This window comes from Aplysia californica, unplaced genomic scaffold, assembly GCF_000002075.1.
Source record: "Aplysia californica isolate F4 #8 unplaced genomic scaffold, AplCal3.0 scaffold00833, whole genome shotgun sequence".
Classification (NCBI taxonomy): domain Eukaryota; kingdom Metazoa; phylum Mollusca; class Gastropoda; order Aplysiida; family Aplysiidae; genus Aplysia; species Aplysia californica.
Window position 1 is genome coordinate 72,157 of NW_004798103.1, and position 15,921 is coordinate 88,077.

Genomic DNA, 15,921 nt, shown 5'->3' on the forward strand with positions numbered 1-15,921 from the left:
CAATATTTTACTCTTGCACGATAACATATGAGAGGCATCATAGGGAAATCAGGCGCTCGTCAAAATAATGAAATTGAAGAAATGGGCATCTTTCCGCCAATTTTGCAATTTTTATTGAATTGTTGTTTTTTGGCTCAATTACTGGAATTTAAAAAAAAAATGTACGAGTTTTTATGCCTCATCAACAAAACTTGGACCATTTAGGAGGTGAGCGCTGATCCTGCCTGTCAGGATAACCCAAGTTATGAGGGATGCAATGTCCCAGCAGATAGACCGAGATACTTGATAAAAGTTTTACCTACCCAAAAATTAAACTCAGGTCTCCTGCATGGCACGGTAGAGTGTCTAACCGCTACATCACCGTCAATTTTTTCCTTGCATCTATAGCAGATCACACAAGTAACTGATGATCTGGATCTGGTATATTCCTATTATTGACAATTTGATAAGCAAAAAGGAAAGCAATAATCACATTCCCAAAGTTGGAAGTTAAAAGTCAATAAAGACACAAAGACGACAGCACCCTCATAAAAGTTGTGACAAAGTATAAGTTCATTTTACCCTGGCTCTCTCCACGGTAATTCTCTCCCTTGCTTGCTGTTCCAGCCACAATCGTCGTTCCTCCTCTAGGGCGCGCTGCTGGGCCTCCGCTCGACTCTGGTCTTGCTTCAGCTTCCAACGCTCCTAAATTGGAAATAAAAAATAATGAAAAAACTAATTTGAAGATTTTACTGCATGAAAAGAAACAGTTAAAAAAAAAAGGTGTAAACCAGAGAGATTATTGTTGCTACAGAAACATCAGTTGCTGGACTTTTAACCATCTACAGAACATATACCCTTGCTGCATTTCTTTTGTAGTTCTATGTAAAGAGTTTAAAGTGGGATGCAGAAACAGATAAAAGTGGTATGAGACAACTGTTGGAGTAATAAACAATGTTTTAGCTTTAGTTTTAGTTTTAGCAAGAGTTTTACAGTCATATACATGCCAGAGATTAGAAATGTTACAGGAGAATAACAAACACAAAACAGAAGAAGGAGAGGTAAGGACAAAAGATGTTTGACAGGAAGGAAGGAGCAAACCACATCAGAGCACTCAGCAACTACCCATGCATTAGCTTTGATAGTCCAGGAAAATCAAGAGTTACAGGTATGAAAATGTGAGCAAACAGAAAATCAATTAAATTTTTAGCTCTGTCAGTGCTTAAAATCTCTTTTTATCTTGTTGATATGTCGATCAACACGACAACACCTCGCTGATGTCTAAAAACAAAACTGCAGTGGACCTGCTCTATCAGCCACTTGTCCAAGACAACCACCAGTACAAATGACCACTTCCCACTTCCACCCTTGGGGTTTTATTATTTTCATAATGAAACTGTCCAAACCTGTTTAAGAAAAACCACTTTTCACACAGCTTCAACCGCATAATCAGAGCACACGGTGGGCGCTTACACGGGAAAATCATTTTCTGAATTTCAATAAATAAATTTTGTCTATACGAACTGTACCAGAAGTAAAGTCGAAACTGTGTAAGACAGCCATCCATTGTCGAAGAGAAAAGAAGCCATCTTAGACAGCTGGCCATCTTACACTGTCATTATTTATAATGAAAAAAACCCAAACAAACCGCAAGAAAGGAAATAAGAAGTGGCTGTCTGTACATTGATTGTCTTAAACAGGTGGCTGTTAGATCAAGTTCAACAGTATTACAATATCTTGCCAAACATTCTCTTTGCACAACGCACAAACCTCTTCCAAACTGCGGGTCTGATCTCTCAGCTGAGTCTCCATGCGAGCTATGAGATCCTCCAGACGTTTCCTCTCTCTATCATTGTCCTCCTCTTGTCTTGTCAATCTCTCCTGGAGCACTGTTAATATAATATACCATATGGGCATAAATGTTAGAATAAAAAAGAATAAATCTCATGAACTGCTCACTATTTAATTAGAACAATCGCTGCTTCTCATTTGGGTACCTATAGGTGTCTGTGATTTCACTTTTGTAATATCAAACAAATCAATCTGTTGACTTGATAGAGTATAGAAATCTGAAGACAAAAACACAATTTTCAACTAAACTATATTCAATCGCACCACTTTTCAGTCAGAAACAATTTAATGACAACTAAATGAAATACCTTAAATAACAAAAATAAGTTGAAAGTGAATTCCTGGTCCCTTTGCCTGAATTAGTTTTACTTTAAATAAATATTTTTATCATGCAAGAAGAACAACATATAGGTAAATAGGCAGACCTGTCAACTTTCCTATGACTGAAATCAGGAACTCTACCACTTTTCAAAAACAAATATATGGAAAATGTGAGCAGAAATCATGTTTGAAAGTTAAATGTCCTCAAGAATTAATTTGTTCCAAGACTGTTGTTGCAAAGTCCCGCCAAACATCTAAAGAGGTTAAAGCTATGTGTATCATTTAGCTGATAACGACCAAATAAGCAAAATGTTCTCCAGCAAAATAACGTAGGAACAAAAAGGGCAAAGAAGCAGATGCCACATCTAGAAACTATCCACACTATTGTCAAAGTAGTGCTACATCCAGGAAACAGTTTTTCTGTCTTTACATTCACAGCAAACTTCGTAAATTTAGGAAAAAAAATGATTTTTTCACTGTGGCTAAACTCCTCTGGACAATGGCAAGCCAGGAGCTTGGGAAATGAAGCCTGAATTCAGGAATTTACTAAATAAAATCGGGAAGGTTGGCAGTCCTGCATAGGTAAATAATCTCTAGGAATCAAATAAGGCATTTAAAAAAAGTAGAAACTGACTTCTAAGCTGCTCGTCCTTGGATCGTAGAGATATCTCCCTCTCGTCAAGTCCTTGTCTGTTCCACGACTCGACTTTGAGGTGAAGTTCTCCGAGGTCACGAGCATTGTTCTGGATCTGTTCCACTACCGCAGTCAAGCTCCTGGGGACAGATTCAAGAGGACCATTAGTTTTTTTTAGAAAGAGTTTTACAGCACTTGAAACAAAATAAGGTCATATAAGGGCTGAAGATTAGCGGTGCTACAAGACGGCAACAAACACAAATTAGAATGAGGAGAGATCAGGACAATAGATGTTTGATAGGAAAAGAGTAAACGACACGACAACACCCACCAACTACCTGCTAAGAAGACAAAGATTCAATTTCAGACATAGTTAAAGCCTGAGTTTTAAGCTTTACAACTCTTTCAACACAATTCAGGTTGCTTAAGTATAAGTGTGTCTAACTTAACAAATATTTGTGATAAAATGGGATAGAAGTCTTTAAAACTCCCCAAAACAAGATTGTTTTGAAAACAGAAGCCACCCACACAATCAAATAATTATCTTCTTCACATGTGAACTGAATAGACATCTTTCACAGGCAAGGAGAAAAGCCTAATCATCACACCACAGACACCAACATGGAAAAATTATGTTGAAGAGAAGTGTTATGAGCAAACCAGACCTGACATTTACAACCATACACACAATCTAAATGAAACAAAATGACAAGCAGTTGCAGCAGATCTGTAGCCCCTACCTGGATGTGTCATTGGCGTTCGCTACCATGGTGATCTCCTGATTTTTGGCAGATGCCAATCTATCTAGAGCTTCTTCGTGTTCCCTTTTCAATGTCTGAACGGCCAGCCTGGAGAAAGATGGCAAGCTGATCAAACAACATTAAAGTGGTGATGGTACAGTTAACTATGAACAATAAGCTAGGCGGATTAAAACCTCCACTGGTTGTCTACTTGCTATTTAATTTTGTCTTTTGTTCACTCGACAGATGCTTCTTTTTCTTTATGGTTAGGAGGTGTGTTTTCTAGATAAGTAAAGTGGCAAAACATGTCCAAAAATATATTATAAAAATATTTTTCACTTACAACACTTCTTGGGTACATTTTTCCCTACCTTGGAAGTGTTTACTAATGCTAAAATTGATGCTGAAGTTGGATAGGCAAGGCTAGCTCTGCACCAGGTAGACTGTGAAAAGGAGTTTGGGACATCTCTGGTATACGTAGAGAGTCAAAACTCATTGTGTATAGTCCTGTTGTATTACAAACCCTTTTATATGGAGCTGTGTCCTGAACAGTGTACAAAACACATGCCAACAAGTTCAACCAAAAACCAGAGTGTGTGAAGAAGAGGCAGCCAGAGAAGCAAGATATTCAAGAAAGTGCGTGCGCGTGTTTGAGAGACACTAAATCTATGTGCTAGTATCTGGACAATAAAGGTTTATCTATCTACCTATCTTATCTTACATACCGGTGTTGCTCCCTCAGTTTCTCCAGGTCCTGGGCCCGGTCCCGCTCCACCTCCTCCAGCTTGCGGTAGTGACCGCTGCTCACCTCACTCTTCTCCTGCTCCAACTGCCGCACACGGCCCACGTGTTGTTCCATCAGTGCCTCGTTCTCTTCACGTAACCTGGACAATGGGTTTTGTTTTAGTAAGTTTTATACCACTTGCAACACAATTTGGACAATTTTCATTGAATTTTTCGTTTTGTGCTTAACACCTATTTCATTTATTAAAAACACATTTCTTCAAACAACCTGGGCAATATGTTATATGTTTTTGAAAGTTTTACACCACTTGCAACACAATTAGATTGGACAATTTTCATGGAATATTTCGTTTTGTGCTAAACACCTTTTTCATCTATTAAAAACACATTTCTGAGAGGATTTTACAGAAAAACGTTAATCAAAGGCCTAAAAAATGTCAAGTTGCAGTTCCCAAGAACACTTCAGCCTTGGAAGTCACAAAATTTTGGTGACCATTTTCTTGTTAATTTTATCTCTGACACCAGACAACCCTTACCTCTTTTAATCGGTAAGATCTCAACTTCTATTCAAGATAGATGGGTCTTTTTTTCACTCATCAAAAGCAAGGCAAATAAACCGGCTTTAAGATTATACTAATAACTCCATATGCCCAAAAATTGACGAGTGTCAGATCCCAACGTGTTGTGACACATATTACAATAAATCAACAGGGAAATTTGCTGAGCTGATTTCTACATTAATGTTAAAGAATAATACAAAATTTTCAAAATATCATTAACTTCAAATTACCGGGCTTCCTTTTTCCTGTTTGAATCTTCAATTATCTGCATCCTGTTCCTGAAATAAAAAAAAACAAACAGACATATTAACACACAAGTTTTTCTTAGGAATACAGAAAGATAATAAAACCTTGTCTGAACAAAGTTATCACACTATAATGACATGGCAACCGAGACATACACAGCATCACGACAGAGTAAAAGGCAAGTAAAAAATGCCACAATACCCATATACAATAATCATTAACATCACAAGAACAAAGGATAAAGTGTCAAGCTTTTGGGCTTTATCTTGAAATTTACAAACAGAAGGCATTTCTTATTAAAAAAACCAGTTTCGTCAGCTAACAAAAGTTCTTACTTGTAAGATGTCTCCACTGCTACCATTTCCTCCTCAAAGCGTTTCCTCATGCCATCAAGCATGGACTCCATGTAATGCTTTTCCAGCTCAAGTTTCCTCAGCTACAGAGAACAGATTAAAAAAACCAACAAACATAGACTAACCTGAAACAAACATTATCTTTTTCAAACATACAAACTTCTGAAAATCAGACTGAAAGTTCGGTAGAGAAAACAAAAGGAAAACAGGTAAAAATTTATTAGTGCTTAGTGATAAAAAAAACAACTTAGAACACTGGCAAACAGTCACAATTTCAACACAGACAAATATTCTTCCAAAACACTGAGGCCAAGGTTGAGGCTCCTGGGGTGTGGAAAAAGTACATAAATGATGCCGTATGAGTTCACGTACTTCAGTAGAACACGACGCTTGGCAAGGAGCAATAACTAAATAGTACAAGCTTCATGTCAGAAAACAGGTAGAAAAGTCAAAGTCATATTTAGAACTGGAAAGATAGAAGTTTTTGAGGAAATTTGATGGCTGTAAAGCATTATTTTTAAAGGTGATACGTCTAAATTCTACAGCAATACCATTGCAAATTTCCAACATGTTTTATATGTTTGTCACCGAGTGGAAACAAAGTGATGTAAACAAAAATTTTCCTCATAACATATTCCTCCCTTTTGACAACAACAATAATAATAAAAATAATAATAATTTTTAAAAAATATATTTAAAAATATAATAATAATAATAATAATAATAATAATAAATAATAATAATAATAATAAATTGCACTTACATTGCCCATTTTCATCTTAATGAAATGCTCAGTGTGCATTACAATAATGCTGCATAGTTGACAATAGTTGCACTATACGTCTTGACGTTGCTTACCCTAGCATGAGCTTCCTGTAGTGAGTCTGGCAGCTCAATCGACGCTGTAATCTGTGAGTAGGAGGGCACTGAGATGCTTGGTGCTGTTACCTACCTCAACAGGAAGGAGGAGACAACAGGGGTAAAGATGAAGTTGAATTTCTTCTTAAAAGATAAATTAGGTCATGTCAAAGATTGAGCACTTCATCCTACTTCAATATCGGGCTCATTGGGAAAATATTGTGGGAAGGGTGAAAACAATTTGGAATCCACAAAAAGCAAACACACTGAGAGTTTATGAACCAATTACACTCTAGCTAGTCCAGCTACCAGCTAATGTAAATTGTGAATTAGTCTAACTGCCATAATTCAAACAGTGCATCTTTGAGTTTGAGTGAAATTGTTTGTGTATGTGCATGAGAGAGAATGAGACAGAGAGAGGAAGGGACAGGGAAGGAAAGGGGGATATGGATAAAGGGGAGGAGTGAGAGAGACAGAGAGAGAGAGAGAGAGAGAGAGAGAGAGAGAGAGAGGGAGGGAGGGAGGGAGGGAGGGAGGGAGGGAGGGAGGGAGGGAGAGGGAGGGAGGGAGAGAGAGAGAGAGAGAGAGAGAGAAAGGGAGAGAGGGAGAGAGAAAGAGGGAGAGAGAGAGAGAGAGAGAGAGAGAGAGGTGATGGATGGATGAACGGGAATTGTATTTTTGCATAAAACTATACATGCATTCAGTTTTGTTTAAGAAGCGAATATTGCAAAGTGCAACAGGTCTAATGATGAGGGATGCTACATAAATAAACCATATATGTGATTATACATATGATTTCTGCTATGTTATACATAACATATGACAGAAAACCTGAGCTTGTCAATTTGCAGTAAAATATTTTTGTTGTGACGTTATCTAATGAATCATATCTCAAAATATCATGACTCCAACTCCCTAAAGTTAACTAAAACCCTTTAATTTAGTTTATTCCTCCGTTTTTCATGTCATTTTTACAAGTTAACACCCCCCCCCCCCCCCCCCCCCCCGGAATCTCATAGAGAGAGAAAGGTGGTACTCAGTAATAAACCACGGACCAAAGTCTAAGAATTACTTTGATAACAACTCATCATTAATATCATGGGGGTTTGTTGTTGGGTTGGGTTTTTTTGTTGGGGGGGGGGTTTAATCCACGCTTTTATTTCAGACAAAAAAATTTGTTCGATGGGTAGGGTCAAGCACACATACACACCTGGCTCATAGACGCATGCTGGGACCTGATGTTTTGCAGCATTTGCTCTAGTTGCTGCTGCTGTTGCAAGAGCTCCGACTTTTGCTGTTGTTGTAGCTGCTGTAAAAATTGTTGTTGCTGCTGCTGTTGAGCCAACTGCTGCTGCTGCTGCTGTTGTTGCAGTTGAACAATACTCTGGCCAACTGCTGACCCACCAGCTATTGGCTGTCAAAAAAAAAAAGTCATTTACAGGTGTCCTTTTCCACATCTCAAATAACATCATTTACTAACAAAAGTTTCAAAATACATTTCAAATTTAATTTGTGGGGATTCACAAGAATTCAGATGGCAACGTTTGAAATAAATCAACAATTTATACAATTTCTACAAAGAAATGAAACGATTTCTCTTTCCTTTCTCCTACATTTGATTTTTTAACAAAAACTTTAATAAATATTCAACTTGACATAACAAAGAAGGCCTGTTTCCATTATTTCCGTTATTTAGATGCGCCCCGCCTGTCTCTGAAATGTATGGTGAAAATCAGTTGGTCCAATCCTTCAACAATTGATAAGTAGAACGTGGAAAATATTACAGCCAAACAACTTAATACCTGGTTCTGACCAAAAGTTGTCCCAGAAGATGCCATCCTTGGGTCAAGGCCACCAGCTTGCCATTGGGGGGTTAATGATGCTAAACATAGAGAGAAAGACACACAGCAAAGTTGAACCTCGTTTTAAAAAAAATTGTTCTCAAAAATTAAAAAGTGTTATAATTTTATTGGAAAATTTCTAAACCAAAAACGAACAACCAATCCAACACTAATCCCTTAAAGTTCAATATACAGGTAGATTGAATTCTAAGAGAATAATGTTTAATGGTATTTGTAAGAATGATCACAGCAAATGATTTCGTGTCCCTCCAGTTTTAGAAAAGGAGGTTATTATTATTATTATTATTATCTCAGATTGGTCAAGAATATCATATGACTGGTTTTCCTGTTCTGCTACATATTCTGTACACCTACCAGACAACTTGTCCCCTCCCGCAGTCTGTGATATGGCAGAACCAGGGGACTCCCAAGCTGGCGGCCTGCTCAGAATGTATGTGACAAAATCAAAACATAGTCTGAGAGGTAATTAATGGGAATTTGTGTGAGCGTGCGTGTGTGTGTGTGCATGCGTGTGTGTGCATTTGAGTGTCAGTGAGCGTGGTGTGAGTGAGTGTGCGTGTGAGTGTGGGTGGGTGAGAAAGGGGGGGGGGGGACGTGTGACAGTATACATGTATGCGGACAATTTGACAACAAAACACCATTTCCGAAGTTTGGCTGAAACTAGACCAAAGTATCTGAACAGGTGAGGCACATTCCAGAGTCAACTTCTTTTTTCACATAATGCAATTAAAATTAAAACTGCGGTAAGAGAACAAATACGACAAAATGGGTTCTCCTGTCTCAACAAATCAAGACATAGCCTCTGCACGCCAATCAAGTTCTTTCCTCGAGTCCTGTGATTTCACTTGTGATCTATGAAAGTTTGTCGGCGATTCTTTCTGTTCATAATTATTTTAAGTCATAATGATGTGTCAGTGTATGTCTATCTAACAGTTGTCCCTATTTCTTGAATTAGAAGCATATAGACATTATATTATGATTCGAAGCTAAACCAAATTCAGAAAAAGCTATTTAGGCCAAAAAAAATACTGATGCTGAAGGAACTGAATTAGTTCATTTGACTTGCTGATACACACACAGTTATACAAAGTCACCCGATTTGTTGATTTCATTATCAACATAGTAAGTTTTATGAGTAGTGATACCATTTATTAGTTTTTAGTCAGACCCAAAGCTGCTTTTAAAAATATTAAAATCTTTTGATAAAGATTTGTCTTCTTCTGTTTAAAAAAAAAATCAAAGTGGACACATAGCATTCTGTTAAAAATGTGTGGAGATCTTTTCAATTTATATGATAAAAATCCAACACAGATTTCATCATAAAACAAATATCACCAAAGTTTTTTCTAAAAGCAAAGTTGCTAAAGTCCATTCAGTAAATAGGTGAAGAATAGAACTCTTAATTTTTCTTAAAAACTGTTAAAAAGGATATGTCATGTTTTGTCGTGAAACTGTTCATATCTATTTGAGCATGTTCTTCTTCAACTGCCAGATCTAAAGCAGACATCAATTATCTTGGTTTGTCCCTCATTTCTCTGCTCAGATGCTCTAAAAAGAATGTGGTCTTTCACCATCATCCATCTGTTCAAGTTTTCTACGGAAGTCACTGTTTGCCCAAGCCTCTTTTAGCCTGTATTTTTCCAGAGAGCAAAACATTTAAGGAAATTTTGTAAACTGTATGTTGTGAGTTGGGGTGATATTGAAGTGAAACTGTCCTCGTAAACCTGTTGTTGCTGAGTTATGACATACTGCAAATCAGAACCACCATAGCCACAGCTTTGTCTTGACTGCTTCTGCCCATGCATAAATGGCAAGTTCTTTTAATTCCATTTCCATCTTTAAACAGTTCAATGTTATGTCAAAAACCTAATAACACCTGGACATATATTTTTGTAACTCAGCCCTTAAATATTCATATAGCTACAGGGAACCTGCAACCTAGTCAACAGAAATTTTATGACCAAGTCACGGAAGGTCTACCAAATTCAACCCACCTCGGTAACAAGAAAAGATATGAGAAGAAGCAATTTGATAGAAATAAACAAAGACTTTCTTTTCCCAACATGCTCACCCTGGTGCTCTTCCTTGGGGAGTTGAGAAAAGGTCACTGCTGATCTGGTTAGACCCTCCTAGTTTCGGGGAATCCCCACTGCGAAGATCGAAACAAAATAGAACTAATGATCATACGGTGTTGAGCTAAAATAACTGACTGGAGCGGCATTATTAACGAGAATACATTTTTCTGGAACAAAAACAAACCCCAAAGAAGACAAACAAGTTCATAAAAAGAAAGATTCCAGAAAGTGTTTATGTTCCCTAATCAAATTTATGTTCGTATAATTAACAGTCCACTGCAAACTTAAGTAATTTAAACCATAATTATTTCTATCATGTGGTCTTTTTATCTTTAAAGGTCACATCATATGAATCCCAGAATCTGACTAGATCTTTTTTTCATTATTTAACAGTTTTCTACAAAACTGATTTTCTATTCTATGGTTTATTCCATTTATTGCACTATCATGTTACTTGTTTGATCGTTATATAACTGTTTACTTCGTTCTCATCCCCCCCCCCCCCCAGTTTTATGTGAACCCAGGTGTTAAAACTCATCTTCACTTCCACTTTTTATTTCTGCTATATTGAAGAACAACAAATGACACTACTCACATGAGAGACGATAGGTCCATTCTCATGCTCTGTCCTTGTAGATCTGGTTCTCTGCCCGTTAGGTCCTCACCCCCCTCCCCACCAGACGCACTCTTTGAACTCTTGTCTTTGTTTTCATCCTTAGACAACATCTGCTGTCTTCTGCTTCTTGCACGAGCTAGCCAGTCGTCATCGTCATCATTGTTATTATTCCCAGTGGGGGTGGAGACTTTGGGAGAGGCCGGTTCTTTTTTTCCAAGCTTCTTGGGAGGAATTCTTGGGGATGGAGAAGCAGACACCACTGGACTCTGAGGTAAAGTGGCAACCCTTGCCGCAGAACGCTTGGGCTTAAACATCTCCTCCCCGTCAGAGTCTGAATCTTCTAAGCCAAGCCATGCTCTTGGGCTGGGTGCTGTGTTTGACACTGGGGTAGAAGGTGCAAGACTGTCTTTATTGGCAGTCTTCCTAGGACTCTCGGGTGGTTTGCTAGCTGAGTCTGCTTTGTTCGGAGTTGGAGGTTTGGATGCCACTGATGAAGCCTGTCCACTAGGTTTTACTGGAGAAGCAGCAGAGGTCTGGGCTGGGGGCTTGCTTGCTTCTGTCTCCAACCAGTCCATGTCAGGTGGAGGTTTAGGCCTGGACCCCGGGGACTTGGCTCTTGGAGATGGCCGAGTATCCAAACCAAATATATCGTCATCATCCTGGAATCTAGAACAGAGGAAAAGTGTCTAAATCAATCCACGAGTTGTATCTAATAATTACCACAATATTTACACCGTTTATATCATTTCCTCACCAGGAGCAAAATAAAATTTCAGCTACGCTACTGTTTGCATTATTTTTTTCCATAAAATCGTAATATTTCCACTTTGTTTTCCAAAACTTAGAAATAAATATTCGCCATAAAATCTTAAAGGAAAAATCAGCCTATGAAGCCACTTTCCTCTTCCACGGCTGTTCCCGAGCAGAGCACTTAGTTACTTGAGGAATTGACCCGGTCAGCCATGCCGCGCCCGGGTGGTCAGGGAGGTCACTTTGACCTTTGCTCTACGAGTGAACTGTTGTGACTTAACAATTTTTATACAGTTTGATATCGTCATTGTGGCTTTGCCCACAGATAAATCAAAGTCAAAATACTATCAACAGATAGAGGCATTCTTGAGCTTTACAGCAAATAATTTTTTATTGATATTCATAGCTGGGCACCCTTTAAAACATTGCGCAATTGAGGGCAACTTTCAGGGAAATTTTTACAAGGGTCTACTTTTTAAAATTACGATATTTTAAAATGTGAACCTCATATCTATAAAACAATCAGTAGTACACAAAAGTGACATGATTAGCTTTCAGAAACACTTACTTTTGGTTCGATTGGTTCACAAACGTGGAAATTGTAGAAGATTTACCACTGTCCAGCTCATGAAACGAGAGATTTTTCGTTATCTCCTCACAGTTCAAGCAGAAATAGTTAACTTTGTAGAAGTTTCACTGCAATCCAATTCATGAAACAGGAGTTATTTCCTCATTGTCTTCTCACAGCTAGAGCTGCTTTCGCTTTCACGAACACAAATATGAATACTCATAACAATAAATGCAAAAGTGTCTTCGAGTTCAAAGGCTAGTTGTCTTCCTCTTCGTTCCCCCTTCAGTACGAGTTTTCAACTGCTTCACTTTTCCCTTAATTCCCACTGTCCTCTTCTCCAGTTTTGCGATGCTGAAGTGAACAAGTTCGCCACCCTCCTCGCTCTTTAAACCTAGATCTAGGCCAAATCCATATCAACTGTACCTTCCTTTTCTCTGCCGAGGAGTAACGTTTTCTGCGTGTCATTTGTGTAGCGAGTGTTTCTTCTAAATGAGACAATGGTTGTGTAATAAGTCTCTGAAGTGCATGCTCTAGTGATGTGTCTTTAAACTGCGCGCAAGGAGATGTTGCACTGTCTTTGAACTCTTTCTGTGTACGTTTGAATGTTGAAGTCACGGCTGGGGTCTCAAGGGTTAGATCTCTGTTTGGGGAATTCACTGGTGATATTTCTAGTGATGATTGACCTACTATGGATGTCTGTTGAGTACTTTCATGTCATTGTTTGTCTGCTGCAATTACATGGGTCGGTGTTTCAACAGATGGAGGCTCTGGTGGGTCTTTTGAGCAAGACGGTGTCTGATGTACTTTTCTAATACAACCTTTATTTTGAAGTGTGCAAAGGGAACACACAGGGCAAGCATCTACTGTTTTATTTTGATCGAAAGGTGTCCAGATGTGTGAACTTTCTTCAATACTTTTTTGTGCAGCAGCTAGGGTTGCTTCTCAAATCGTTAAGGTTTAAATGCGCTGTAGATCTACACATTTGTTGCACAGTGTACAGGATGTGTGTCTGCACTATCCCAGTCCATGTTCACATGATAGAGAATGAGAATTGAGTACGTCATTCTTAAAATTTATACAAAAATATTTGCTCTAGTTTGCCTTCTTAACCTTTTGACTTTTGTCCTTGCACGTTCTACACAATCTTTAAAACACTCAAGGTATAGTTTCTGTGGGCGTTCCATTTTCACTCTGGTAGCAAACTTTCGTAACACGTGTCGACACAGAAACGGCGAAAGTGAAAGCGAGACCTCGGGTGAATACCGTACGAGCAGCGCGGCGGCCGGGAAAATATTACGGGGTGAAGTAACAAAACTCGCCGTCCTGCTAAAGTTTTTCAATCCAATCAAAACAATTTTTTCACAAATAACCCCCTTACTGACTCTTAATACAGCCGATAAAAAACTGGTTACAATCTGAGGTTCACGAATGGAAAAAATATCCTGATTTTGGAGGAACCCGAAAAATACGTGCACCACAAGGTAGGGTTAAGTCCAGAGGCAGTGTGTGAACACGATTAGAACTAGAACGAAACTAAATGGTGCGTGTTATTGGGGAGAACCTGAGCTTTCATTTGATACCTCACACACCTATAGTGATAGATAAAAGGGACATTTACAGGTGTCTAAATCAAGTGAAAATTACAGACTTTCCAACCGAAATCGGTTAACAGCGCTATCACCCAGGAAGCGATGCGTGGCCCGACTGTCAGGTGGGATTTATGACCCCGGGAGGTCAGCGGACGAGTGAAACTAAGTGCTCCGCAAGGATAGTAGAACTGAACAGCCGTGCTTCCCTATAATCATTCATTATTGTGCATTTTCTCTTACAAGAAGGGAGTATGCCTTACTTCTGTTCATGTTTTAAAAATCCCTGTTAAACGGTCTATATCAGCAGCTTCTTTAACACTTTCCATCACAAGTCTCATTTAGTAAAACCCTTGCCATCAAAGGCAAAGGCATTTTGGGGAAAATCCAAAGAAACTGGGTGGTAAACATCGCCAATCGGCAAGATGTGGCGGCAAAGTGTTAACAAATTAAAAACCATGCTAATTAACTTGTGGCCTTGTTACAAAAAAACAAACAACTACAACAGTGGCTTACATGGTTTTCAGAACAGCAGCACAAGACAATTACAGGAAATGGTTTAAAAATAACTTCAAAGTGAATCTAAGGCTACTTTGCAACACAAAAACAATCCAACTGCACAAATAAATTTCAAATTTCTAGCGTAGTCTGACTGGTGTTTTTGTCTCTTTTAAGTCCTGAAGATTGTACCTGACAGATCTACGAGAACTTGGTCGGGAGCCAGTAGCAGCTGACGGCTGGTAACTTCCAAAGTGAAAATCATCCTCGTCAGTGCCTTTGATGTCTCCACTGCCTGGTGAGAATATGTGGCACAACAGAGTGTTATTGCATCGACTGCTATACAAGAAGGTTAAAGAAGATATAAATAAGTATTGCAAAATCTTTTCTTGAAATAAGCTCTGCAGATATGACCTAGAAAAAACAAACAAATTTTCATCTTAAAAAAAAAACACCTTGAAAATTGCTGCCATTACAGAAAAACCATAACATATATTATATATTGTAAAGTGACGCTTTACAAAAGTCACTGCTTAGGCTTTTAAAAGCTGACAACAACCCACATTTTACTTTCTAAAACTAAAAACTCAAGACAAAGAAAAAAAAAGCAGATTAAAAAAGCAAAAAAACCCCAATGCATTCAATTTATAATGAAATCCCAACTGGTTTCCCTGTAACATAAAACAAACCTGCGTTAGAGCTGGTGTACTTGGTGTCCAGCACAAACTGCTTTTTCTCTTTTGGTTCCAGCAGTTGGGCGGCTGAGCCGGTTCCTTTCCCCAGCAGGCTGTCAAAAACGGATCTTGCCGGCCGCAGATCTTCACTGTCTCCTAAAAAGTTGTAGCAGAGACAGAATTAGCTATGAAAGTTAAAAACCTTTAGTGTGTTCCTTGTGGCAAATAATCTTTTTATGAAAGACACACAGACATGCTTTGTGAGTAATGGAAAGAGTATTATGGCACTTGCAAAACCAACAGGTCCTTTAAGCGCCAAAGAAAAAGGTATATCTAGAATATGTAAGTAAGTTTATTCAGTGTTTAAGGCCATTGGCCCACATCACATCATATAAAACACTCATTTGTAAAATAAAGAGACTAATATTCAAAGAAAAGAAGAAGGAAAGATAAGGAAAAAAGATTGTTTGGTAGAAAAAAAGGAGGAAACCATACAAGAGCACCCACCAATCACCCATATATTCGATCAGAATTTCAGGAAAATAAGTAAGAGAGAGTACAGCCTGCTCTGACCACTGCAATAAGTAATGTGCACAAAGTGAAAGGAACAAGACAAAAACAAAACAATGATACATCACAACCACAGATCCAGTACAACTTCACTCATCAAGCATTGCTTAAAGTTACCAGAGGTGATATTTACCTCCAGGCTTTGCCTTGTAAGTAACTTCAGCTCTTCTGTTGTTCCCGGCTGGTTTTTCTTCATCCAAGCCCATTCCATCCAACAAATCCCCATCGCTGTCACTGAAGACATTTCCTTGGGATTTTTTCACTAAGGGGGATATATTGAGACAATGGAAATTTAACTCATTCGCTACGTATTATTTTCAGCTTGTGGACAAATTTTTTTTCGGGTGGGCGAAAGAGATGATGGCTAGTGGGCAGTTTAAAGGTCTTTGGGGCCACAAATTCAAATAAATATCAACGTATTATCCACCAATAT

The 15,921-nt window shown here is 38.4% G+C and overlaps 1 protein-coding gene across 1 annotated transcript in view; it reads right to left on the minus strand.

Annotated features, from left to right (window-relative positions):
* LOC101850369 (fas-binding factor 1) overlaps nt 1-15,921 on the minus strand; it is a 45,085-nt gene that overhangs the window by 9,173 nt on the left and 19,991 nt on the right. Inside the window, exons 12-27 of the mRNA XM_005109938.3 lie at nt 15,622-15,750; nt 14,934-15,074; nt 14,437-14,539; nt 10,819-11,505; nt 10,220-10,297; nt 8,503-8,567; nt 8,089-8,168; nt 7,497-7,700; nt 6,287-6,376; nt 5,411-5,511; nt 5,060-5,107; nt 4,251-4,409; nt 3,526-3,633; nt 2,786-2,925; nt 1,750-1,868; nt 562-684 (exon numbers count right to left, since the gene is read on the minus strand). Of these exons, the coding sequence (XP_005109995.2) occupies nt 562-684; nt 1,750-1,868; nt 2,786-2,925; nt 3,526-3,633; nt 4,251-4,409; nt 5,060-5,107; nt 5,411-5,511; nt 6,287-6,376; nt 7,497-7,700; nt 8,089-8,168; nt 8,503-8,567; nt 10,220-10,297; nt 10,819-11,505; nt 14,437-14,539; nt 14,934-15,074; nt 15,622-15,750 (2,375 nt within the window). The remainder of the gene's footprint in view (nt 1-561; nt 685-1,749; nt 1,869-2,785; nt 2,926-3,525; nt 3,634-4,250; nt 4,410-5,059; nt 5,108-5,410; nt 5,512-6,286; nt 6,377-7,496; nt 7,701-8,088; nt 8,169-8,502; nt 8,568-10,219; nt 10,298-10,818; nt 11,506-14,436; nt 14,540-14,933; nt 15,075-15,621; nt 15,751-15,921) is intronic.